Source organism: Prionailurus viverrinus, chromosome B1 (genome assembly GCF_022837055.1).
Source record: "Prionailurus viverrinus isolate Anna chromosome B1, UM_Priviv_1.0, whole genome shotgun sequence".
Taxonomy (NCBI): domain Eukaryota; kingdom Metazoa; phylum Chordata; class Mammalia; order Carnivora; family Felidae; genus Prionailurus; species Prionailurus viverrinus.
The window spans coordinates 152,768,660-152,794,989 of NC_062564.1; the positions used below are offsets into that span (position 1 = coordinate 152,768,660).

Sequence of the window (26,330 nt, forward strand, 5' to 3'; positions counted from 1 at the left end):
TTCCCCCAGCATTGTGAATCACTTTTGTAGGAGCCCCTGCACTGATCTCACACCATGGGAACTGCAGGAGAATCTGTGGGCTTCGGTCACTGGGAATCTTCTTGCCCTGGAGAAAGGGGAAGGGGACTGCAACAACCAGCACATGGATCATGGCAGACAAAGTTCATACCTGTAGTGCCTGAAGAGTAACTCTAACCAAGGGTTTTGCTCATCTGCAGAGCCAAGTGAGAAGTGTACTTGACTAGGAAACAGGGAAGGGAACAGATCTGTCTGATTTGGATCCTCAGAGGAGTTTTGCCAGCCCTAGAGTTCAGTTTGCCCACCTCCAGTCAGGGAGCTGAATCCTAGCCTTACTTTCTGTGGAAAGTGTCTTATGGTCCCAACTGGTCAGAAAAGCTAGAGACAACTCCTGGAGGCTGTGTAGCCCAGCAGAGCTGAAGTTGAGAGGCAGGCAGGCAAAGCCAGTAGTTTGCAGAGCAAAGCCATTGGCTCTGTTCTGTTAAGAGACTTCAGCTATGGTTCAGCTTGAGTTAAAACAAATAAAATGTTTATTGGCTTTAGAGTTGCTTCTTCCACGCAAACAGGGAATTTAATTTGTGTTTCTGCTCAGTGCTAAATACATCCTTTGACTTTTCCAACCGGGAAACAAAGCTGGAACACCCAGGAAACTGTGTAGCCCATCCAATAACCCTACATACAGTAGCACTTAACAGCACAGTCTTTCCCCATCTGTGAAACAAAACTGGTGGCCTCACTTGACCAAGGAATTCAGTGCACAGTCTTCCCTGATTCAGGTCTGCAAACAACAAGCTATACATCCCTGTATCCTTTCCTGACCATTTAGTAAACCTGACTGGAGAATTCAGGCAACTGTGGAGCCCATCCAACAGCCTCACTTGGGGAGGCAACAAAGCCAGCAGTCCTATCCAACTGTTCTCAGCAAGCAGTACAAGCCCCATCCCCATCCTCAGGACTCAAACAGTTGCCTATCTTCAAAATAGACCATAATAGCAGCCTTCACCTGCCCAAGGACATTACCATTGGACACACACAAAAATGCCAACTGAGCTGACTGGTGAATAACTATTTCTGTCAAAGCAAATCAGTAAAGTCTGGAAGAGGAGCCCATTACTCAAATGTGCAGATACCAATGTAAGGAATCCAGGATCACAAATAAAATCAGGTAAATATAACATCACCAAAGACATCTAATAAAGCTTTAATAATGGGCCCTAAATAAATGTAGATCTATGAACTGTGAGACAAAGAAATCAGAGTAAAAGAAATTGGGAAAACAATGCATGAACAAAACAAAGAAGTTTGACAATGAAACAGCAACTATCAAAAGCAAACACATAGAATTCCTCAAACTGAAAAATACAGGGGTGCCTAGGTGACTCAGTCAGCTGAATGGCTGACTGTTGATTTTGACTTAAGTCATGATCTCATGGTCATGGGATCAAGCCTCACATCAGGCTCCACATTGGGCATGAAGCCTGCTTAGGATTCTCTTTCTCTCTCCCTTTGCTCCTCTCCCACTCATGCTCTCTTTCACTCTCAGAAAAGAAAAACACAATAACTGTACTGCAGAATTCAATAGAAATTCTCAAAAGTAGACTCAGCCATTTCAAAGAAGGAATCAACAACCTGGAAGATAAGACGTTAGAAATTACCCAGAGGAGAAAAAGAAAGAGAGGAAGGAAGGAAGGAAGGAAGGAAGGAAGGAAGGATAAAGAAAGAAGAAAGGAAAGAAAGAAAGGAGAGAAAGAAAGAAAGAAAGAAAAAAAGAAAGAAAGAAAGAAAGAAAGAAAGAAAGAAAGAAAGAAAGAAAAAAGGAAAGGAAAGCAAGCCCACAAGAATTATGGGATACAGTGAAAAGAAGCAATATTCATATTATGGAAATTCCAGAAGTAAAAGACCAAAAGAAAGGGACAGAGTGTATATTTAAGTAGCAATGTCTGCAGATGTTCTGAACTTGTAGAGAGAAATAGACATCCAGGTCCCTAAGGCCCAAAAGACCTCAAATAGATTTAACCCAAATAGGGCTTCACTGAAACACCTTATAATTGAAATTTTAAAAGTCAGAGCTTAGGAAATAAATTTTAAGGGCAGCAGAAGAAAAGAGAGAAATTACGTACAAGGGATCCCCCGTAATACAATCATCAGACTTCTCAACAGAAACATTTCAGGCCAGGAGAGATGACATTCAAAATATAGGAAGAAAATAACTGTCAACCAAGAATTCTATACCCAGCAAAGCTGTCCTTCAGAAACAAAAGCTGAGGGAGTTTATTTGTTTGTTTGTTAATGTATTTTTAAGAGATCTAGAGTGTGAGCCAGGGAGAGGGCAGAGGCAGAGAGAGGGAGAGAGTCTTAAGCAGACTCCATGCTGAGTGTGAAGCCTAATGTGGGGCTGGATCCCATAACCCTGGGATCATGACCTGAGCCAAAATCAAGGGTCAGACTCTCAACTGACTGAGCCACTAGGCACCCCTTGAGAGAGTTCTATTATCACCAGACTTGCCTTACCAGAAGTGCTGAAGGGAATTATGTGAGTGGAAGTAAAAGAATGTTAATTAACAACGTAAAAACATGAAAAAGTAGTGTGAATTTCACTAGTAGTGGTGTATATATATACTCATAGTTAGATTCTGTAATATGGTAATAATGGTGCATAATTTACTTACAACTCTAAGTTTAAAAGTTTTTTTAAAGTAATAACAAATAACCATAACTGCAGTAATCTGTTATTACTTACACAATTTAAAAAGCATGTAGATTGTAACAGCAATACTCTAAAATGTGCGAGGGAGGAAAAGTAAAAGTATAAAGTTTAGGAATTATATTGAAGTTGGGGCGCCTGGGTGGCTCAGTCAGTTAAGCGTCTGACTTCAGCTCAGGTCATGATCTCACGGCTTGTGAGTTAGAGCCCCATGTCAGGCTCTGTGCTGATAGCTCAGAGCCTGGATCCTGCTTCAGATTCTGTGCCTCCCTGTCTCCCTGCCCCTCCCCTGCTCACATTCTGTCTCTCAAAAGTAAATAAACATTACAGAAAAAAAAATTTTAAAGGAATTATATTGAAGTTAAGTTGTTATCAGTTTAAAATATGGTATTATAACCTTAAAATAGTTTAGGTAAACCTCATGGTAACCTCAAGGGAATATCCTGTGGTAATTACCCAAAAGAAAATCATGATGAAGTCAAATCATACTGTTACCAAAAGCCATCAAAACACACACAGAAGTGGATGAGAAAGAAGGTACAATGGATCTACAAAACATTCAGAAATTAACAAAATTGCAGTAATTGAGTCCTTACCTATCAATATACACATACCTTAGAGATATTGCAGGTTTAGTTCCAGAGTACCACAATAAAGCAAATATCACAATAAAGCAAGACAAATGATTTTTTGGGTTTTCCAGTGTATATAAAAGTTATATTTACACCGTACTGTACTTCATTAAGTGTACAATAGCATTATGTCTAAAAAATGTACATACCTTAATTAAAAATACTTTATTGTTGGGGCACCTGGGTGGCGCAGTCGGTTAAGCGTCTGACTTCAGCCAGGTCACGATCTCGCGGTCCGGGAGTTCGAGCCCCGCGTCAGGCTCTGGGCTGATGGCTCAGAGCCTGGAGCCTGTTTCTGATTCTGTGTCTCCCTCTCTCTCTGCCCCTCCCCCGTTCATGCTCTGTCTCTCTCTGTCCCAAAAATAAATAAACGTTGAAAAAAAAATTAAAAAAAAATACTTTATTGCTAACCATCATGTGACCTTTCAGCAAATTGTAATCTTTTTACTGGTAAAGTATCTTACCTAATGTTGACAGCTGCTGACTGATCAGGGTGGTGGTTGCTGATAGGGATGGCTGTGGCAATTTCTTAAAATAAGACAACAATGAAAAAAAAAATAAAAATAAAAATAAGACAACAATGACGTTTGCCACATAGATGGAATTTTCCTTTCCGGAATGTTTTGTCTGTAGTATGAAATGCTGCTTGATAACATTTTATCCATGATGGAACTTTCAAATTGGAGTCAATCTTCTCAAACTCAGCCATTGTTTTATCAACTTAGTTTATGTAATATTCTAATCCTTTGCCATTTAAACAATCTTCACAACATCTTCACCAGGAGTAGATTCCATCTCAAGAAAACACTTTCTTTGCTCATGCATAAGAAGCAATTCCTCATCTATTAAAGTTTTATCATGGGATTACAGCAATTCAGTCACATCTTCAGGCTCCACGTCTAATTCTAGTTCTCTTGCTATTTCCACCACATCTGCTGTGACCTCCTCCATTGAAGTCTTCACACCTCAAAGTCATCCATGAAGTCTGAAGCCAACTTCCTCCAAACTCTTATGAATGTTGATATTTTGACTTCTTCCCATGAATCATGAATGTTCTTAATGGCATCTAGAATGGTGAATCCTTTCCAGAAAGCTTTCAATTTACTTTGCCCAAATCCATTAGACAAATCACTGTCCATGGCCACTATAGCCTTATGAAATGTATTTCTTAAATAATAAGACTTAAAAATGAACATTACTCCTTGATCCATGGGCTGCAGAATGGATATTGTGTTATTAGGGATCAAAAACACATTAATTTCATTGTACATCTCCATCAGAGATCTTGGGTGATCCCATGCATTGTCAATGAGCAGTAGTATTTTGAAAGAATTTTTTTTTCCCCTGGGCAATAGATCTCAACAGTGAACTTAAAATATTCAATAAGCCATGTTATAAACAGATGTGCTGTTGTCATCCGTGCTTTGTTGTTCCATTTCCAGAGCAGAGGCAGAGCATATTTAGAGTAGATTTAAGGGCCCTAGGATTTTCAGAATGGTAGATGAGTATTTACTTCAATGTGTAGTCACTAGCTGCTTTAATTCTATAACAAAGGAGTCAGTCTGTCCTTGGAAGCTTTGAAGCCAGTCATTGATTTCTCCTCTTGAGCTACAAAAGTCCTAGATGATGTCTTCTTCAATATAATGTTGCTTTGTCTACATTGAATATTTGTTGTTTAATATAGTCACTTCTACTGATTAACTTCACTAGATCTTCTGGATAGCTTGCTGCAGCTTCTATCTCAGTGCTTTGCTGCATTATCTTGCATTTTTATGTTACGGAAGTAGCTTCTTTCCTTAAACTTCATGAAACAATCTCTACTGGCATCTAACCACTTATGACCTTGCTCTGGATTAGGCTTTAGTTTAAGGAACTGTTGTGATTGGTTTGATCTTCTAATCCAGATCCCTAAAATGTTTCCTCATATCAGCAAAGAGGCTGTTTTGTTTCTTATCATTCATGTGTTCACTGGGTAGCACTTTTATTTCCTTCAAGAACATTTCCTTTGTAGTCACAATTTGGCTAGTGCTTTTGTGCAAGAGGCCTACCTTTTTGACTTACCTCCGTTTTTGACATGCCTCCCTTACTAAGCTTAATCATTTTTAGTTTTGGATTTGTGAGAGATATACAACTCTTCATTTCACTTGAAACTTAGGGTTATTAGTTGGCCTAATTTCAGTATTGTGCTGTCTCAGGGAATAGGGAGGCCAGAGGAGAGGGAGAGAGGGGTATGTGGTTGATAAGTGGAGTAGTCAGAACACACACAATATTTATCAATTAAGTTTGCTATCTTATGTGGGCGTAGTTTGTGGCATTTCAAAACAATTACAATAGTAACACCAAAGATCGGCGATTACAGATTACCAGAACAAAAAAATATAATAATGAAAAAGTTCAGGATATTACAAGAATTACCAAAATGTGACACAAAGACACAAAGTGAGCAAATGCTGTCGATAAAATGTCGCTGATAGACTTTCTGGATGCAGGGTTGACAGACCTTCAATCTGTAAAAAATACAGTATCTACAATGCACAATAAAGTGAAGTGCAGTAAAATGAGGTATGTCTGTGTAATGATGTATGTCAATTATTTCTCAATAAAACTGGAAAAAAAGTATACTAAAAAATAAATAAAAAGAAATCCTCCTTTGCAGAGTGTTATCTATTGCTGATCATTGCCCTTTGCTATCTTGGGAATAGAGGGTAGTTTTGAAAATACAGTTTTGCTTTAACTCATGGTATTATATTTTTTAAGTAATTCTACTTCTTTGTAAAAGTGATGGGACTAAAAGCTTCAGTGAGAAACATGTTTACCTTTGTCTTCTATCCGAGTCAACCCCTTGAGTAGTGCAGTTTTTTTTTCTTTTTATATACAGGGTTATATTAAATATTTTAAAATCATTTTGATGTAGTTTACATTATTAAACTACTCTATAGTTTACCAAGTGTTCTAACTTCTATTGTTTTATGAGAATCTCATAAAAAAAGCCTGTATAAATTAGTATCGTAAACAAAGGAACCAAGACAAGAAAGTTTGATCTATTAAAAAATCAGAACTAGTTGTAAAGAAAATGGCTTGTAACTATAGAACCAGGACTTGACTTCAAAAGGCAGAGTTGAAAGAGTACAGGCTCGGGAGCCTGGCTGAACCACTTAGAGCAGTGTGACTTAGGAAAGCTAGAAAACCTACCTGTGCCTTGACTTTCTTGTTTGTAAAATGGAAATATTAATGCAATTTAGACTTGCAAAAATTAAGTGAATTCACATCTGTAGTGTTTTGTTAAAAGTTCTGGTACGTAATAAACATTATATATGTTAAATATTACATCCACTAAAAAAATATAGCGTGGTTTGGCATTCTGATATTTAGCAAAGGCTAATTTTCTGCATTAGTGAGTACTGTCTAGTATCTATTGTAAAAGGAAATGCCAGAAGAAACACACTTGACTTTAGTTCAATTGCTCAAGCAGCCCTTGTTTACTCCCTGTGTAAATCCTTCAGTGGCTCTCCAGTGACCTTATGTTACGATCTAAACTCCTGAGCCTGAGTACAAAGCTCTCAGTGATTTGCTTGTGGCCCATTTCTCCTGCTACTTCCCTCCTGTCTCCACATTCCAAGGCTCCCGTGTAGGACACCTGCTGTCAGTACACTAGATTCTGGGTGCTTGGTAGGGAACACTCAGCTCCCGCCTTCACCTAAGTAACTTCCCTAAGTAACTTGATCCTTATGCCTAAGTCTATATGGTAAGACCCTTCCCTAGTTTCTCCAAGTTCTGTGCCAATTCTTATTCCATGTGTAGCTTTTACCACTGAACTGAAATTGAGTTTTTCCTTGTTTGCACAGTTCTGATATTGGATCAGAATAGAAATCATTGTAAAAAGTAAATGTTAATCAAAGACAAATTCTCTTCTAAACTAAGGATTTCCCATTAACAGAGTTAATATGATTTGCCAACCAAAGCAAGTTAATTTCAAGATAAGTGGCAGTAAGTTTTTTGTTTGTTTGTTTGTTTGTTTGTTTCTGCCTTTACCACATGCATCAATATGAAGAAAGATTTGCCTGTCTGTAAACTTAGTGACAGCAAACCTCAATGCCTGACATTCCATATGGAATGAATGAACCAAGTATGAACCAAGTATGTTACACTCTATGAATTTATTTTTTATGAATGAATGTTGTTAAGTCATGTCTTCATTTATTTAAAGACATGACTTTTAACCACAACCAGTCTCACCTCATTGCTGTTTTGTTGGTAGAGTCAGTGTAACTCTTTTCCTAAATTTGTCACTAATAGTTTAGAGTTTCTGGCATTTTAAAGTCTTTTCTAAACTAAGAAGTTGCCAAGGATTGTATGATTTTGCCAACCCAAACAAGTTAACAACAAGAAATTTGGCAGTACAATACTTTAAGTTTACCAAAAAATATCAATGAGAAGAAAGTTCTACTAATTAGAACATGACTAGAAAATAATTAGTAGGTATCTTGTGGCCTCTGTCTCTTTGTGCTTTCATCTGCTGTTGCTTCCGCCCCCCCCCCCCCCATTCTTTCTTATGAGAAATTCTCAGAATTCATATGACCTGAGCCACTATCAGCCAACTAAAATAATTTTTTCTGCTTTAAGCATGATGTATTTTTACCGCTAGAAAAACAATTAATATAAAACATCTGTTTCTTAATGGTTTAAATTTCTTGGGAGGGGATAGATTTACTCTTTCATTTGTTCTAGATTTCCTGGATTATTTAGACTGTCACTTACTTTATGAAGCAGTTTAGATTTAGAACTTGGTAAAAATTCTTAATATTGCAAGGAAAATAGTAGTAAAATGGATAATATAACCATGTGAATAGAATGACATTAAAAAATAAACTTGTTAAGGGAGAAAGTTTAAAATGTAATGATGAGTGGCTTTTTAAGTAGAGCTCGGTTAATGTTTGGTTAGTGTATTTAATTCTAACCAGTGTCTAGTTGGTATATTTAATGAACTATCCATTTTGGACATATATTTATTTATTCTAAAATATATATCAGAAATATCAGGGGGTGGATATTGTGTTATATTTAGCTGAGAAATCTTTGAAGTGATTCTTTCTCTAGATGGGAAGGATAATAATGATAAATGCTATTACCTCGTAATCTTTAATGCTCAGAAACCTCATGAACTGGATATCATTATTCCCAGTTTGTTGGTAAGAGATTGGGTTTGAGAGAAATCAAGTAACGTGCATTGGGTTACACAGAAAATGAATTGACAGGATAGGAGTCAGGTGTGTTTGATGCTGAAGCTCTTTGTTCCACCCACTATGCTAGAGGTTGCATATATATGAATGTACTTTGTATTATGATTTATACTTTATTTGTGCATACCATTGTCATACCATTTCCAATGAAAGAATCATGTTTTATTTCAAAAATCACATGTTTCATAAGAAAATAATATAGTAATAATACAAATATAAGCAATGTATATAGAGACATGGAAAGCTTCTATTAAGAAAATCTCACTATCATCAGTGCTAAAGCAATTGGAAAATAAATATTTAAGTACAGCTTTCTGTTAGATGGCTGCCATTTCCTGGTAGAAAACTTGTCCATTTATATCAGCAAAAAAACCCCAAAAACCAAAAACCAAAAAACATTTTTTTTCCTGACTCTGGGATTTGAGAGAAGCTGGTCACAGTGGTATTTGTGTTTGGGGGTATTGAACAATGCACGAAGAATAGTCTTAACAATTTTTCAAAATACAGAGAACTGATTTGCATTTAATAGGTTCTTATGTAAGTCACTGTTGAAAGCCAAGGACATCATATTAGTAATGGTTTTCAAACTCTTTTTTTTTTAAGCCGTAGAAACTCATTCAAAAGAAGTCACTGTGGAAGCTCAGTATGTGAAACAGATAATAACAGAGTTGTTGGGTTTCCTGGCTGTGTTTTCACCTCTCCTTCTTTTTATCTGTTTGTGCCTCTGAGACATCTCTTTAGAACCACAGGGCCATGTTGAATTGAGTATGAAGACCGCTATGTTAAAATATAAAAGGGAAGTTGCATAGAAGATCAGTATGCTATGATCCTGACTTGTAGCTTTCTGACAGACTAACTGAAAAACAAATTATAATATGTAGTCAGGTTTAGTTTGAACCAAGAGTTCAAACTTAGTATCCTAACCTATAGGTGCTCATCACAACCTCAAAACATTATTAAATATACCATGTCTTGGACCCTCTTAGACTTACTGATGAAAATTCATTAAAGTTCTTTGGAAATCTCTGAGTTTAGAACCTGGGAAGCTATAGAATTTATCTCTAGATAAATTCTGACTCTTGTTAGAAAGCCTCATGTAGAACAGAGCTACTCAAAGTTAAATGTGTGGCCTGGGTGATGTCAGCCTGCAGTGGTATCAATACAAAGATTAAGAGTTACCTTTTCCAGACTTATGGCAATTTGATATTGCCACAGCAATCCAACTGTGTGATAGGTAGATTTGCCATACTGAACAGAGCATAGCCCAGTTCTAATGTTGTCTGACTTGAATTGAATATAAGAACCACTTGCGTGGTGGGGATTTTCTAAGATGCAGTTTCCTGGGCTCCACCTAATATCCTAATTTTGTAGGTTTTAGAAGGAGCCAATGGATTTACATTCCTAAAGAGCGCTATAAATGATCCTACTGCTGATTATAGAAACATCACACTTTTAAAAAATAATAAAATCTTTATATATGTAAATATAGATACAAATATATAAATATATATATGTAGATAGATACAGATGACACATGTAAATGACTAACACTCAGAAAATGCTATATAAATGTGTTTTTTATTATTAATCTCAAAAAGAAAAGTATAAAAATGTGCTAAGACTGAAGGTGATGTATATTAGAATTCAGATAACACTATATACAATAAGGAAATATAAGATAGATACTTTAGAGAGTTATAAAAGCAAATACAAAAATGCAAACGAAAAAGATATTCTAAGTATAGTTTGTTATATAGTACATGATAGAGCCATTGATATCAGGACTGATCCTCAAGGTGTATGCTTAATACCCCCTTTACATTAAAAAAAAATACTATACTCATTTTGAATGTGTTTCAAAACATTATATATATATATATATATATATATATATACACATATGTATGTATATATACATATATACATACATATGTGTATATACATATACACACACGTATATATATATATATACACACACACACACGCATATATATATATATACACACACCATCAATACTAAATGTTCATTTAGATGACTGTGCCTAAAAAAGACTCTGACTCAGGGGACATAGGAGGATTATTTCACAGGTAATGTACATTCAAGCAAGGGTCTAGTCTCAGGACCAAGCAATGAGAAATCTGAACAATCAGCAAGATATTACCTGTTTTCTTCACTGATGTATCCTAGGACCTAGGACAGTTCTGGGTACTTAAATAGATGTTAAATAAATATTTGTTGAACGAGTGAACCCTCACTCATTGATGGTGCCATATTCCATAGAATTGAAATAGAAGTTAAGGCAGTGAGCTATACTTTTTCCACAATTGCTCGTACATTATCTGTATTATGTAGGATTGCATTGGGTTGCAGAGAACAGAAAAAAAAGTTCAATAGTGACTTAGATGTAGGGGGCTTGTCTTTCATATGTTTGGGAAAGAAGTTTCAGGGTAGAAATTTGGTGATTTGGGTTCAGTGTTTAATGATGTCAGGACTGGAATCATTGATGGGTTTTTTTGGCCTTACTCTCAAGCTTATTGCCTCATGATTGCAAGAAGGATGATACATCTCCAAACATCACATCCAGTTCAGAACAAGAAGAGAAAGAGAAGAGCCAAGAATCATCTCAGCTGCACTATTCCTTCAACTAGACAACAAAACATTTCCAGACTGGAAAGCAGATTTCTGTTTATATCTCATTAGCTGGATCTACATAACAAGGCTACCAGATTCAACAGAGGCTAAGATAATAAAGACATGATTATCATTTTTTGTTAATGCCATACGTGACCGATTGTCTGGTGCTAGACACATTGCTAGTCCAAACTCAGCAATTGGATTCTTATTGGTAAGAATCCAATACCAAGGAAGGAGAAAGAAAGTAAATAATTAATAGGCAAAGAAAGCATCTTTGACAATACCACAGAAAAGTGAAAGTACCTTTGTTTTATTTCTTTTTCTCCTTTTCCTTTTTGTACTTTGTAAAAGGAGAAATAGCCAAGTACTGAGGTTACATTTTGATTAAAAAAAATCAAGTTTAGGCACCAGGTTAACTGGGCAAGCATAACTACTATTAGATCATCAGTCTTACATCCTATAAGATATAGAACTCACTGTATTTAATAAACTAACTTAAACATTACTTTCCTGTTGTCATGAATGCTGCCAGCTATTTCGAGATGGGTAATTAGGGCTGGGTACTGAACTGTTTATATTCAGCCACCTAATGTTATTGGGCAAAATATTTCTTCATACTTATGTCTGTATTGCTGTACATTTTGACTAGTTTTTCATGATAAATCACTACCCACCCATTTTTTTAGTATATAGGTTTTTAAAAATATTTTAGGTAATAAAGAATTATTATGTAGGGTTTACATCAGAATTAAATTTTAACTGAACTATAACACTGATAATGAGCATAATGACTTCAGTTGACAGCAAAAATTTGGGTCACTTCTCATTTTACAAAAAGGGCTACTGGGCTACCCAAGTTTTTACTCATTTTTTTGGAAATGCCATCACCTTAAAATGCATTCTGTGATTTTGTGCAAGTTTCTGTTTTAGTTCATGTTCAGATTCAATCATCATTTATCCTACCCTGAAGGCTTGAAAGCTAATGATTATATAGATTGTTTTGCAGTTTGTGGGATTTCAGTCAAGCATTAGGGATAATTAGGGACTGGGGTAAGGATGCATCCAAAACAAAGAATCAGCTTTGCATATATTTAACATCCTGTTTTCATGTGCTTTTTGGCATCTAGGGACAAAGTATACTTGGACAAATATATGCTCTGTTTTGCCCCCAGTTAACATGTGCAAAGCATAATGAATAGCAAAATTAAAAATTAAGAAAAGAGAGTTCATAATGATTTTGTTGCTCACCCTTTGGCTTTCAGGAATCTTGTAACTAACTTGAATCTTGTTGGAAATTTGATACTAAACTGTGATTTAGCCCAGGAAAAACTAATGATTTTTCTGTTTGGATTAATATATCTGAAGGTTTCCATCTTATATACAGTACTATTAGAATGTTATGGTAGATGCTGGCTTCTGTAACATATTATTCAGAATTCATTGATCTAATAAAACTCATTGAGGTATAAGAGTTAAGAGTTTCAAAGGAGTAAACCTTTGGATTCAGCAAGTCCAACATCGGGCAAGTGTGATATAGAAGCAAGAGCAAGAGCTTTGGAGTTAGATAAGGCTTGGATTTATATTCCAGCTGTGTGCTTATTAGCTCTGGGACCTTGGACCACTGCCTTATTTAACTTTTCTCCACTTCAATTTCCTTATCTGAAAAATGGGGGAAAAACATACCAAAGGATCATTGCTAAGACTAAGTGATACAACATATATTAAGCACAGACACATATAACTTTATTAGTTTCAATCACTGATATTAAAGATATGAAAATTGAGTCCCTCAAAGTAAAATCATTTCCACAAGCTTACATAGTAGCAAATCAGAACCATAGAATTAATGAATATTCTCTGTGCAGTGAACCATTCAAAAAGTGAATTGTGAATAAGCACATTTATTTCAACTGTTAAAGATTTATGCTATTTTGTAAGGAACAGCTTCATATATACACAGTGTGGTGTGGAACTGAGCAGCTACTAAATGAGTGTATTTTGTGATGTGATGATTTTCAAGCCTGTTATGTCATCTAATGTTGACTTTTCTCTTTAGAATGAAAACAATATGTAAGATTTGACAAGTTTGGTTACCACACCTGACAAGGTAGCTGCTGAAAACCATATGGTTTTGCTCTTTTCATGCCATGTGTCCTGTGAATGTAGCAGACTGCTCATTAGTCATAATTTAGCTGTCAATGGATCTCAGTGTTACCTTTGCCTAAAAACTTTGTATGGACTAACAGTGGATACTAATTCTGAATTCCTCCTTGCCATTTCCATGAGTTTACAATTTCAGAATATATTAACAATTCAGAATTTTTTAGTATGCATTTCTGATTGTTTTATGCTTCCTTCAGAATTTTATGCTTCTTAGTATGAAATCCTACTGCTTGCTTAGTGTACAAAGAGCAGTGGCTAACACTTCTCCCTACAATATGAAAAATATTTTGAAACAAAATGAAGAAAAAGAAATAAAAATAACAAAATCAATAGAAATGAAAATATTTTGAAACCATTAAAGGCAACAGTCATGCTTTGTAGTCAACAATTAAGCATAATATATTAAGATTTAAGGGAACAACGAAGCTCATTTTAGATATCACTTCAAAGATAAATAATCTGAGCTTAAGTAACTCATTTGGAAATGCTATTGGAATTCCGTTAGTAGAATATTAGAGGTACCAAGACAGGATAGAAGAAGAGCAGACCCTGGAATAAAAGAGACTGGAGTTTGCCTTCAAATTCTGCCACTTAGCAATTGTATCAGTAAAGATGTCTTCCTCTGCAAATAACAGCAAATCACTTCCTCAGTGGATTAAGCAACAAAATTGATTTTTTTCTGACATAACAGAAAGTCCTAAGAGAAGCAAGTTTCAAATTTAGATGGATTAGCTACTCTATGATATAATTTGGAACCAGATACTTCCCAACCCTTCATTCTGCCAACCTTAATCTTTAGATTTTGCTCTCCTGCTGATTCTCCTTATTTTCTGTAGATGGCTGCATCAGATCCAGGAAACACACCCATACCCAGCAACTTTCAAAGCAGCCAGGAGTTTCCTTTTCTAATATTTTCTTCTCCAAAACTCCCTTGCCTTCAGGTCTCCTTCACAGCTCATTGGACAGAACTGAATCAATAGTGAAACCACATAATGGAACTGAAAATAAGTTGGGGATTGCCAAATTGTGGAAAAGAAAGGAGGGAAAAGCCTGAATGAAACTGGAGAGGAAAATGGAGACCAACCCTGGAAGGACTTGTATTAAAAAATGAAACATAACGATAAGGTTTGAAGTAGGGTAGTGACACGATCATATTGGTTGCCTAGAAAGATCTTTCTGAAAGCAATGTTTTGAGGAAATTGTTAGGGATCATGCCTTTCTACTAAGACACCAGTTAAGATATTTTTCAAGTGAAAAATTATGGCATGAATTTGGCTGGAATGGTTGTACTGTGGAAGGAAACAGAACAGGCAGTTTAGAGAGTTAGATACAGGGTATAGTTGGAATGGGTGGGATTTGGTCACTGATTCGCTGGGGGAGTAAAGGTAAAGGGAGACAAAGATGACTCACTGAATTCTGGATAGAACAAGTACTTTTTTGACATTGCATTCACTGAACTAGGGAACATAGCAGGAGATGTTTGCTTGTTGTGCAGGGAAGATATTTTGTGCATTTGGGGATGACTGGATATCATAAATGTGTTGAAAGCCAGTAGGCAGCTTTATAAATTGATCGGGATTTAAGGAGAAAGAAATAGACAAAATATATGGATTTGTGAGGGTCATCAACATCTACATTGTAACTGAAGACAGCAATTCACGAGCCTCTCTACATGGGTCCTTATGTTAGGACATATGCTTATATGACTATTAAAGCAAGCAGTCAGCAAAAAAATTTACCAATCATTTTCCATCCTAAACAGTCTAATTCAGTATGTATGGAGTGGTAGGTACCAAGACATTTGTTCTTTCCAAATTCTTTTGCTTCTTCTTTTATTTTTATTCCTTTCTTATATCTTAGGCAAGAATCATTGGTATAGAATGAGAAGTGTAATCAGTCCAGAAAAATAGAGTATTAATCAAAGCCAAGGTTTGAAGGTTGGTACAGAAACAGTAGCTTATAATGGAAAGAAGTAGCTAGACAAGTAGAAGAAAGTCACAGAAATATATTGTCCCTGAAGATAAAAGATGAGAGAGTTTGTCCCTAGGGGTCATGGCCAAATACTGCCAAATTAGGAACTCAGAGCTACGTGATTGTCACAAATAAACTTGGTAACAGAAGTTTTGGTAAAAATAGCGGGTTTGAATCCAAATTACAGTGGATTAGGAGAAGAATGAAGAGGATATGCAGAAATAGATAGGAGTGTTGACAACTCATTTAATAATTTGAATTTAGATGAGGGCATTAGCTGGAAGAGAATATGAGATTTATTTTTAACATTTTAACTAAAACTTTACAAAGTAATTTAATTTATGAGATAACTGATTTCCCAAAGACAATAGACTTATTAGGTAATGTTGATGGCTTGAGGCCACTGTTGGTTAATCACATATATATATATATATAATACAATTATGCATATATACACACACACATATATGTTTATATATACATGATTATGATATTTTTCTCCAGCAGTGTTCACCAGCCATACTTTATGTACAAATAAAGTATGTTCATTCATAATTAGGGTTTAGTTCATGGCCCTTGGATGTCCATGGAGGTAGATGGTTGTAATCAAAGTATCTTACATCCAGGTTTTAAGTAAGGAACTTGGTTGTGAGAATCCATAATCAAGGCTTGTAGTTTGTCATGAAGACTTTAAGTATTACTTGATGCTTTCTTCTTTCCTTGATTTGCCTGCTGGGCTCTGAATGAGACTGCAAGCTGTCAGTGTTCGTAGTGAGCCTATAGGTTTATTGGGAAGATTCAATGGAAGTTACTTGATAGAATATCTGACGCATAGTATGCACTGAATAAATTCCTTTCTCCATATTCTTTCATTTTTTTTCCTGGAAAAGATTGTGCACATGGGTTGCTCAGAATTAAAAAAAAAAAATCTCCCATTTGTTGTCTGCAGAAATACTGTTGGTTATGGAATTTTGCCTTCAAGTAAAGGGATCCCAGAAATCTACATAACACTTCTAAACTTATAACATAATTTTTACCAAATTTACAAATTTAGTTTTCCAATGGGAAACATATGTACTCTTTCCCTGCACTCATATTGTCAACTGTTCTTTGTTCCCTGCAGCAGTTGTCAAATTATAAAATTTAGCCTGGAAGCAAGAAATCACATCTGTGCTGAATGGGACCATGGAGAGAGGCTGGACAGCTGTACATCTGGGGTTTGTTCCCGCAGATCAGTAAAATGTGTGCTATAATTGAATCCAGTAGCTTTTCTGATATTGTTAAATGGAAATCAATAAATAAGCATCTATCAAAATTCTACTGTATGCAATGGGGCTTTGAGTCAATGCTTTCAAAGAAAGAGAATGCTATTTTATCTGCTACTAATCCAAAGTATTCTCTCTTTATACTGTGGTGGAGGTCCAAATACCATTACAATTATGTTTATGTAAAGATCACGGGAAAAACAGAAACAATATACGAGTAAGAATATGCTTCTGGTTCTTTATTTTATAAGGATCACAGATTCTCTCAAGGCCTTGAACACTGATGGTGCTGGGATTGAGTGTCCTCGAGCTGTCTTTTTGTAAAATTTGTTTAATTTGAGAGAAAGAGAGCACATGCACATGAGTGGGGGAGGGACAGAGGGAGCGGGGGAGAGAGAGAGAGAGAGAGAGAGAGAGAGAGAGAGAGAGTGAGTCCCAAGCAGGCACCACACTGTCAGTGCAGAGCCTGATGCGGGGCTTGAACTCAACAAACCATGAGATCATGCCCTGAGCCAAAGTTGGACATTTAATTGAATGACCCACCTACGGTCCCCCTTGAGCTGTCTTTTAACTCTTTAATTTTTTTTTTCAACTTTTTAAATTTATTTTTGGGGCACAGAGAGACACAGCATGAACGGGGGAGGGGCAGAGAGAGAGGGAGACACAGAATCGGAAACAGGCTCCAGGCTCCGAGCCATCAGCCCAGAGTCTGACGTGGGGCTCGAACTCACGGACTGCGAGATCGTGACCTGGCTGAAGTCGGACGCTTAACCGACTGCACCACCCAGGCGCCCCACTTTTAACTCTTTAAAGTTTCAAAACACCTTCATCCCAGTGTGTTCCTGGAGAATCCAATAAATTTTTTCCACATTTTATAACTAATATTAGCAAGATATTAAGGAGAAAGATATGGAATCAGAATGATATATGGAAAATTATGAATATTTGAAAGTTATGATTATTGAAGAGCATATTTGAATTATTGACTCAAATTAATCTTTAATTGTTACAGTATGTGAAGTTGAAAACTTAGGAATCTTCTTATGCATATTCCAATTTACTCATTCTGTCCTTTCTTTCCCCCGCCCTTGAATTGCAACCAAAAGAATGAGTTAGCAACTCTCTGGCTTTTCTGGAAGTAAATTCTTTAAAAGCTTTCTGTTTGTGAAAGAAAGCATTAAAATTATTAGTGTGTAGTAATGAAATTGAAGCATACTTAAGATTAGTTTGAGTTAATTTCAATTATAATCATTATAATCTGTTATTTGGTTGGACAGTTAACTTATTTTTACTTATTAAAAAGTTCTTACAGTAGTGAGTCTTTTTTCTCCCTATATTAACTTTAGGAATTTGTAATAGACTATATACTCATTGACCCCTGAAGAGTTATTTCTCCTGGAGAATCAGCCTTCTTAATTACTGATGAGAATACCAACCAATATGCCCATCTTCATTGTAATTATATAATGGCTGAGGGAAATGACCTTGAAGACTGTCTTTCAGTCTAATAGTGTAGTGTATTATTTTAAAATATAAATAATAGAATAAAAACATTTTCCATAAAATTTCTGATATCTAATTAATGTCTCCCGGAGTAACTGTGGTATCAAACATTCCCTCTAATTATATTCATTAGTGGCTTCTCCCAGACAAGTTTTAATTAAGTTGTACAATGAAGATCAATACTCATTGTGTATTCATTGCAATTTACAACAAGCATATATACTGTTCAGAACAATTTAATTACTGTAATTGTTGCACAGAAGATACTTAGTGACTGTGCTCCATTACTGCCAATCTCCCCTTTTAATAAATTCGGTAATGAAATTGGGTAATGAAGTTCTGAAAATTCACATTTATGTATATTCTATGTCTAAATTTCTGTTTTTTATGTAACTAGCTTAAGTAGTGGGGGAAATGGAGGCATTAATAATATCAGTGTCATAGTGTTTTTTCATGCATGCTATCATAAATGTTGGGAAATTATTAGAGGATAAATAAGAACACTTGTAATAACAGTTATATTAGTTATGTGAAGAATAATTTAAGGGTGTTGGGTAATAAGAACAATCTATTTCCCCTTAAATAAGATTTCCGTTTTTATTACTCTTATTTCCTTAGTTTTAATTTATAAGGAATGCCTCCAAATGTGCTAACTTCTATTAATGAATATCATGTTACTGCTGTACTGGTCAAAGAATGTGAAAATAGAGATTTTCTGGTAGCATCGTAGGTGTATACCAGGGTTTCTTAACTTTGGCACTAGTGAAATTTAAGCCACATAATTACTTACTGGGGAGTGGGGAAAGTTTTGCTGTGCATTAAGAAATGCTTAGCTGCATACCTGGTTTCTTCCCATGAAAAGCCAGTAGCAAATATTCCTCCCACCCTCCAGTTATGACAATCAGGAATGTCTCCAGATATTATTGGATGCCCATGTTGAGAATCACTGGTGTATGTTGATTCAGACACACCCTCCTGATCTGCCCACTGACCAAATGATTCATTAATAAGACAAACAGCTATTCAGCTGTTCTGAGTGCAAGCTAGGTTCAGAGGCATGAGTCAAACGTGGTATTCCTTTAAGGCAACAGTACAATTCCTTATATTCAGTGTTTTGGAGCTAATAATTGGGTGCTAATAGAAGATTCAGTAATAATAGCTTACCTAGGTTTAGGAAAGAGGACTAGGATGGCTTCTGGGAGAAAACAGTTCCTGAAATATGTGTTATTGGACAAATGAAGAGTTTAGAAATTCAAATGGGGGAAAGGGCATCTGAGACAGCTAAAACAGCATGTATAAAACTTGGGAGATTTTGTAGAGAGCTAATACTCTGTATCTCTACATTTATATAATCTCTACATCTCTCTCTCTCTCTATATATATCTATGTTTCTATCTTCATGTAAATATCTCTACCTATCTAGCTATAATTTTAATTATTTTTCCTGAGGCATCAAATTCCAATTTCCTCTGAATTATATGAACAAAATTATGATATATCAACCTGCAAGTAATTGCCTGAAACATCTAATTTTACCCTTTTTTCAATTTCCAATTTTGTAATCATATGTATAAGTATCTTCTTTACATTGTGAATTTTATGAAAACTTCTGTTTCAAAAAGAAAAATCAGTTTTAGACAGTAGTAGGAAGTGACATATGTGTCTATTTATCTGAAGAAAAAGTTTTGACAAAGTCTTCATAAGAAAGATAATGTGCATTCCTATCATGGGTATTCTCATGTGTTTGGTAATGTACTCCAATGTTGAAAACGCCTAATAAATTGTATTAACAGCCTACCTAGTATTTTGAATTTATTCATTTAATTTCACACACATATACCTTTTAAGCCAAAAAAAAAAAACAAATAGTAATTCAGGTTAAAGTTAATTCAAGCGAAAGGAACTAAATTTTAGAAAGACATCTGGAAATGTGTTGTTAATAATGAATATTTGAAGATCCACATGTTATTAAGAGGTCTACAAGGAATGCTGTGTTTCTCCTGGCAGGCTAGTTAGGAATTCCTAGAATTCCTATTCACATCAGTTTGCCACCACAGGATTAAGTTCAGTTCCACTGCGACCATAGTAGAAGGCCTTTAGCTTGCTGATTTGCTCTACTTTATCAGGTCTACACAGATACACTGCTGCTCAATATCAAAGGTGAATCAAATGAATCATAAGGATGAATAAACATAATGATTTAGGTTCTGTACTCCCCTGGTATTTAGTCATGTCTAGACATAGCCCTAGTGTCCCAGAAAAACTAAAATGAGGACAAGGACATTTAAGTTTAATGTAGCTTTATTCCCATGGAGACTAGAAAAGCCAACAATAGAATAAAAAGAGTATGGATGTAACTAAAAAATTAGATTTAGTGGGATGGCTGGTGTATTTGCAAGGTCAGTGGGTAATGGAACAGTTTTGGTTTGTTTATTGTCTTTATTGTTTGAAACAATAGTTTTTCAGTTAGGCCAATTTCTTCTAAAAAAGAATAATCCAACAAATTGTTTTATTATTCTCTAAAGCCACTGTATGTGTAGCCTAAAGATGATAGACATTCTATAGGCATGGATTTTTAAAGAGCTCAGAACCTAATGAGGGAAATAGACAAGTTTATTAAATACATACACATCATAAAAGGTTGTAATATATATGTGGTATTGAGTGTATATCTGTGTTTTCTAGAACTTTAAAACTTTGGATTTCTCTTTATATTACTACTATTATTAGAGACTATTAAATTAGCATATAAGATATACATGTTTGCAAATGTTATATGAAATAAATCAATGGATAATAAGGCTTAAATGCACATAATTTCTATAGTACCTAATTTTTTAAATTTAACTTATGATCCTAATGCCCTTGATTATAATAATTATATCTTAAATTTTCTTATAGGAGTATTATAACACATTTTCCAACCTATCAACTATTACTACTTTACTACTCCAGCTTTATACTACAGATAGAATCTTTTTTTTAGAATTGGTGGCATTTCAGCATAGTGCTTCTTGAATGTAGTTTAAAGAAGCTTCAGTACCTCCAACTAGGATTAACCCAGTTGTTTTCCTTTTGGGTCCATATGGCATGCTCATTCAAAATAGTTTAGCTGCATGTTGGGCCAGGTAGATCATTTGGGTTAGGCATAATAGGCTGAAAAGATAATGATCTGTGATCCAGGTCTGAAGCAGTTTGACTGCTCAGTATACTTAATTTAGTTTAATTTAGAGGGAGAGAAGAATAGGCAAACATGTTGAAATATAAACACTGTGTGTGTATGTGGATGAGTGTGGGCGCACGTGTATGTACATACTCTTTCGTGTCTTCCTTTTGGAATGATGATATTGAAACTAATTTGACAATAAATTTCATATAATTAAAAAAAGACTTTTATTCTTGGAGTTCCCCGAAATTTAGGAGATCCAGCCATAATTGAGGTCTGCATTTCAAAAATGTAGTTGATAGTTCTGTAAGAAGCACATTTTAGACTATGGTTATTTGTAAGTAGCTGATATTTTGGGGAATCCAGTGGACAGTTAGCTATAGCAACAACTCTGAAAGCTACTATAATTTTCTTGGATCGGTTAAAGGTGTGTAGATTTATTTCTTAATTTAATTTGCAATTTGGATTACAGATTTCAGTTAATATCACAAAAAAATCTTACAAGCTTGGGAATAGCTTATTTTTGTTTAATGTAAATTATTTGTTAATTGCTTTATAACATTAAAATACAGTATGTTTAGTCACAAAGTTATGGCAGCTTAATCCCCAAATTTAGAGCCATTAAAGAAATGGTTTGGTCTTTATACGGTTTTCTGTGGACCTTCATTTTTTTCTTTTTCTTATTACCAGTTCTTTTCCTTTATCCTTGCTTGACAAAAAAGAGCACATAGAGTAATGACTTGTTTATATTTGCTGTAATTGTTTTCCAAATGTTTATTCAAAATCACTTATTCTCTTGCATTCAAATAATGTTTTCACTGAATTATCACTCTTGTATTCATCATAATGAATACTTAATCTAACTCCATTTATGTAAGAAATATGCACTCTTAATAACACTATGAAAATAGTGATGCTTTTTTATACATTTGACTCAGTTTTGTATTCTTTTTCTTTCAGTGAATTTATTGGATTCACGTACTGTCATGGGGGACTTGGGATGGATTGCTTTTCCAAAAAATGGGGTAAGCCTTTATAAAATTTTCCCTACAACTTAAACCACTTGAGTAGACATCTTGTTAAATGTCATACGTAAAAATTCACTGGACATATTTTGATTTGCTATTATCCTGGTTATATTGAATAGGAAATAAAAGTTAACATATCAATTACCAGTGTTGATCAAATGCACTTTATATTGTATTTCATTCGCTATATTAGGGAATGAAAATATTGTAAGAAATTCCTTTAAATTTTACAAAGATTAAAAGTGCCTCAGACTGTCAAGTCTGTCATCAGTCACAGGTTTTCTTTCAATTCTTGAATTTTTCTTCAGTGAAAGCTTTCAGAAAAGGTGCTTCATTGGAAGATTTTTATAACCAGAAGTTGTTTTTATTAGTAATTTATTTTACTGATGTACATTAGAAATAAAATGTTTTGGGTAAAAATTAGGTAAGCCATTTTTAAAACAATATGCTTGTTCGTGTATTTATACTAACAATCTTAATGCATAGATTATATGAAAAAGTATTGCGTTATCTTCTGCTCAATTAAAAATACATCTTTATTATCAGATAGAAAATGAATGTGTAAGTAACATATTGTGACATAAAATCATTATGCAGAAAATATTAACTGTATTAATTGGCTATTACATTAAAAACAATTTAGATTTTGAGATATTTTTATTATCTAATAACTTAAACATTTAACTATTCCATAATTTTCAAACTAAAACTGTCCAGAGTCATTATACAGTCATTTTGTGGCAAACACAAATAATATATTTCAATACTGAATTTTGAGAAAATAATTTAAACAATTTGGATACTTAAAACTGTATAGTATAGTGTATATATGTAATTAATTTAGAATGTTATTCACACTAATAATAGTTCATATGACTTAAAGGTTAATTTAAGTTTAATTAAGTAATCGAATATTACCATAACCCAAATAGCTAAAACTTGATTTTTTTTTAACTTGATGAGAAAATCAGGTATGTTATTCAGCCCTTTACACAAAGAGTTATTATGGAGGTAAAACAAGTAGTATTAATTGTTTGAAATCATAATCATTTGTATGCTAACATCTTAATCTCAGTGTGGTTTCTCTTCTTTCATTAAGATGGTACTTCTGGGGTGCCTGGGTGGTACAGTCAACTGAGCATCCAACTTTTGATTTAGGTTCAGGTCATGATCTCACAGTTTATGAATTCCATCCCCCGCATTGGGCTCTGCACTGACAGTGCAAGTCTGCTTGGGATTCTCTGTCTCCTTCTCTCTGTCCCTCCCTTGCTTGCACTCTCTCTCTCCCAAAATAAATAAATAAACATTAAAATATATTAACAATTAAAAAAGCATAGTATTTCTTTTTGCTTGTTAAAAATTATGGCTGCATTTAGAGATATACTATAAATAAAGTCGTATTAGCAGATTGTTAAGATATTAGGACGTAAATATAAGTTAAAAAGAAAAAGAATAGTAACACCCAGATACAGCCAGTACCAAGTAGTGGTATATATTCTTAGTCTGTATCTCTTTTATCTTTCTTATGTTCTTCCTTCTTCTTTTCTGTTTTCTTCCTCCCACCTCTCATCTAGAATTATTTTCTTTCATCTATGGTCACCCCTGTACAAGTAGATGGCTGGATGAAAACCTATAGGTATATTTTGCACTCTGCATTTTTTCACATACCAAAAATGATTTATTGCATAAATATTTTAAATTGAGAAGGTAGCTGATCGGTGGGGTTGAAGTTATTTTTTTAAAAGCCTGAGAAAATATGTCATATTCCCTTTGAATGCAGTTTTGTGTGTGTCCTTTTTCTGTTCAGAAGTTACTCAGAAAAGGTTTGGCAAACTGCATCTTTAAGGATAAATCTGATTTGTAGTTGCTTGTGCAGCTAAAAATTGGGGGGGAAATTATTCAGTTTTACATGAATTTTGTATAAAACACTACTGTATCCTTTATAAAAACATAGTCCTTTTATATTCAGAATGAGCTCTTTCCAGTCATTCTGACTACTTTGTGCTTTCTTTTTCTTTCCATTATCATTATTATAGTGTTGATTTTGCTGTTTTTTCCTAAAGTTTGTTTATTTTGATAGCACACACATGCAAGTGGGGGAGGGGCGGAGAGAGAGGGAGAGAGAGAATCCAAGCAGGTTCTGAACTGTCAGCTGGATCCAGGGCCTCAATCTCACCACTCATGAGATCATGACCTGAGTGGAAACCAAGAGTCTGATGCTTAACCGACTGCCCATCCAGGTGCTCTGGCTGTTCCATTTATGATTAGATAAGCAACACAATTCTAGGTGAAATATAGATCATCCGAGCAATGTCATCAAAAACTGTGGAGTAAGGGCCTCTACAAATATTCTCCTCCGTAAAAGCTGTGAGATAACTGGCAAACATTGTCAGAATCTATTTTCCAGGACTCTGGAAATTAACTGGTCTTGGAGCAATACAGGAAACATCTATTCAAGAAAAATGACTGCAACTTGTTAGAACTGCACTAGCTTTAAGACTTAAGATTGTTTTAAAGATTGAATTAAGTTAATTTTTTTTTTTATTATTTGGAACTTGATATTTCTTTTTTTTCTTTTAATGGCTTTAGCATTTTGATGTGCCTTATGTCCTTTCCTTCCTCTCTAGCTGTGAAGTAGCATTGAAAAACCAAAAACCTGCTGTCAAGGTAAAAAGCAGCAGGCTAGCAGGCACTAGAGTGCAGAGTGGGACCAGAAATTCTTCAAAGACTCCATCCTGGGGAACTGTCATTATTTGATCTGATAGCTTCCTGGAAGACTGCTCTTATACGGCTGTCTTGATTTGATCTGACTCAGAGCTCCACCATTCTGAAAGCCTTTATGATACTAAGTAAATAAGAATATTCTTTTTTTTTTTCCAGAACATTTTCCTGAACTTCAGACCTTAGGAATGAATATTTTATCTATTTACCCCAAATCTGCACCTAAGAACTGGGCAAGTATTTAGGAGAAATTAAAGTCATGCACATGTTCCATACGCTTCTTAGAAGCAATCATTTCTGGGGCACCTGGATCCACCTTCGGTTCAGGTCATGATCTCGCAGTTCCTGAGTTAGTTCCTGAGTTTGAGCCTCACGACGGGCTCTGTGCTGACAGCTCAGACCCTGGAGCCTGCTTCAGATTCTGTGTCTCTCTCTCTGCCCCTTCCCAGCTCATGCTCTATCTCTGTCTCTCAGAAATGAATAAACGTTAAAAAAATTTAAAAAAAAGAAGCAATCATTGCTCCCATGACACTTCTAAATTTTTTTTTTTTACATTTATTTATTTTTGAAAGACAGAGACAGAGCACATGTTGGGGAGGGGCAGAGACAGAAGGAGACACAGAGTCCGAAGCAGGCCTCAGGCTCTGGGCTGTCAGCACAGAGCCCGACGCGGGGCTCGGGCCCACAAACCATGAGATCACAACCTGAGCCAAAGTCGGAAGCTTACCCGACTGAGCCACCAGGCGCCCGGCTCCCATGACACTTCTATGCTTGTCAGCTCCTGGGATGCTTCTAGGGATCTCATATTTACTAGTCTACAGTGTTTCTACAAGTTGGCTCAGGTCCTGACATATAAGAGAACTTCAATAAACATGTATTGGAAGGATAACTTAGTTTATTGTTTTTAAATTTATAAAATGGAGCATAAGTTACTGCGATATAATTTTGCATAAAGATTTAAAATTAGAACTGAAAGTAGAATTTTGCACAGTGATGGCTCTCAGTAAATATTTTTTCTTTGACCTTCTATTGCATTTCTAGTTTTCTCATACCAAGATATCCAAAAGGTTTTTGTTTGTTTTTCCATATAAATATATCCACTTGAATTCATTGCCAGCACTTAAAGATTGGGAGATTTCATAAGAAATCTGAATGTCCAGCTTCTCTGTTTAGCTTCTCTGTTTAGTTGGAAGTTTCAGAATGCTGGAACTAGCAGCTTTCTATGACCTCAGTAGCTCAAATCTGAGTAAAGTCTGCTGTTTTGTGACTGTAAGCAAATTATCT

General features: G+C 35.1%; 1 protein-coding gene across 4 annotated transcripts in view; it reads left to right on the top strand.

The window, feature by feature from the left end:
• The window catches only part of EPHA5 (EPH receptor A5), a 351,005-nt gene that overhangs the window by 12,361 nt on the left and 312,314 nt on the right, over positions 1 to 26,330 (top strand). For all 4 annotated transcript variants that reach the window (XR_007151804.1, XM_047857341.1, XM_047857340.1 and 1 more), the window contains exon 2: positions 22,258 to 22,322. Coding sequence is in view for 3 of the 4 variants with exons in the window: in XM_047857341.1 (XP_047713297.1) it covers positions 22,258 to 22,322 (65 nt within the window). In the remaining variant the exon portion in view is untranslated. The remainder of the gene's footprint in view (positions 1 to 22,257; positions 22,323 to 26,330) is intronic.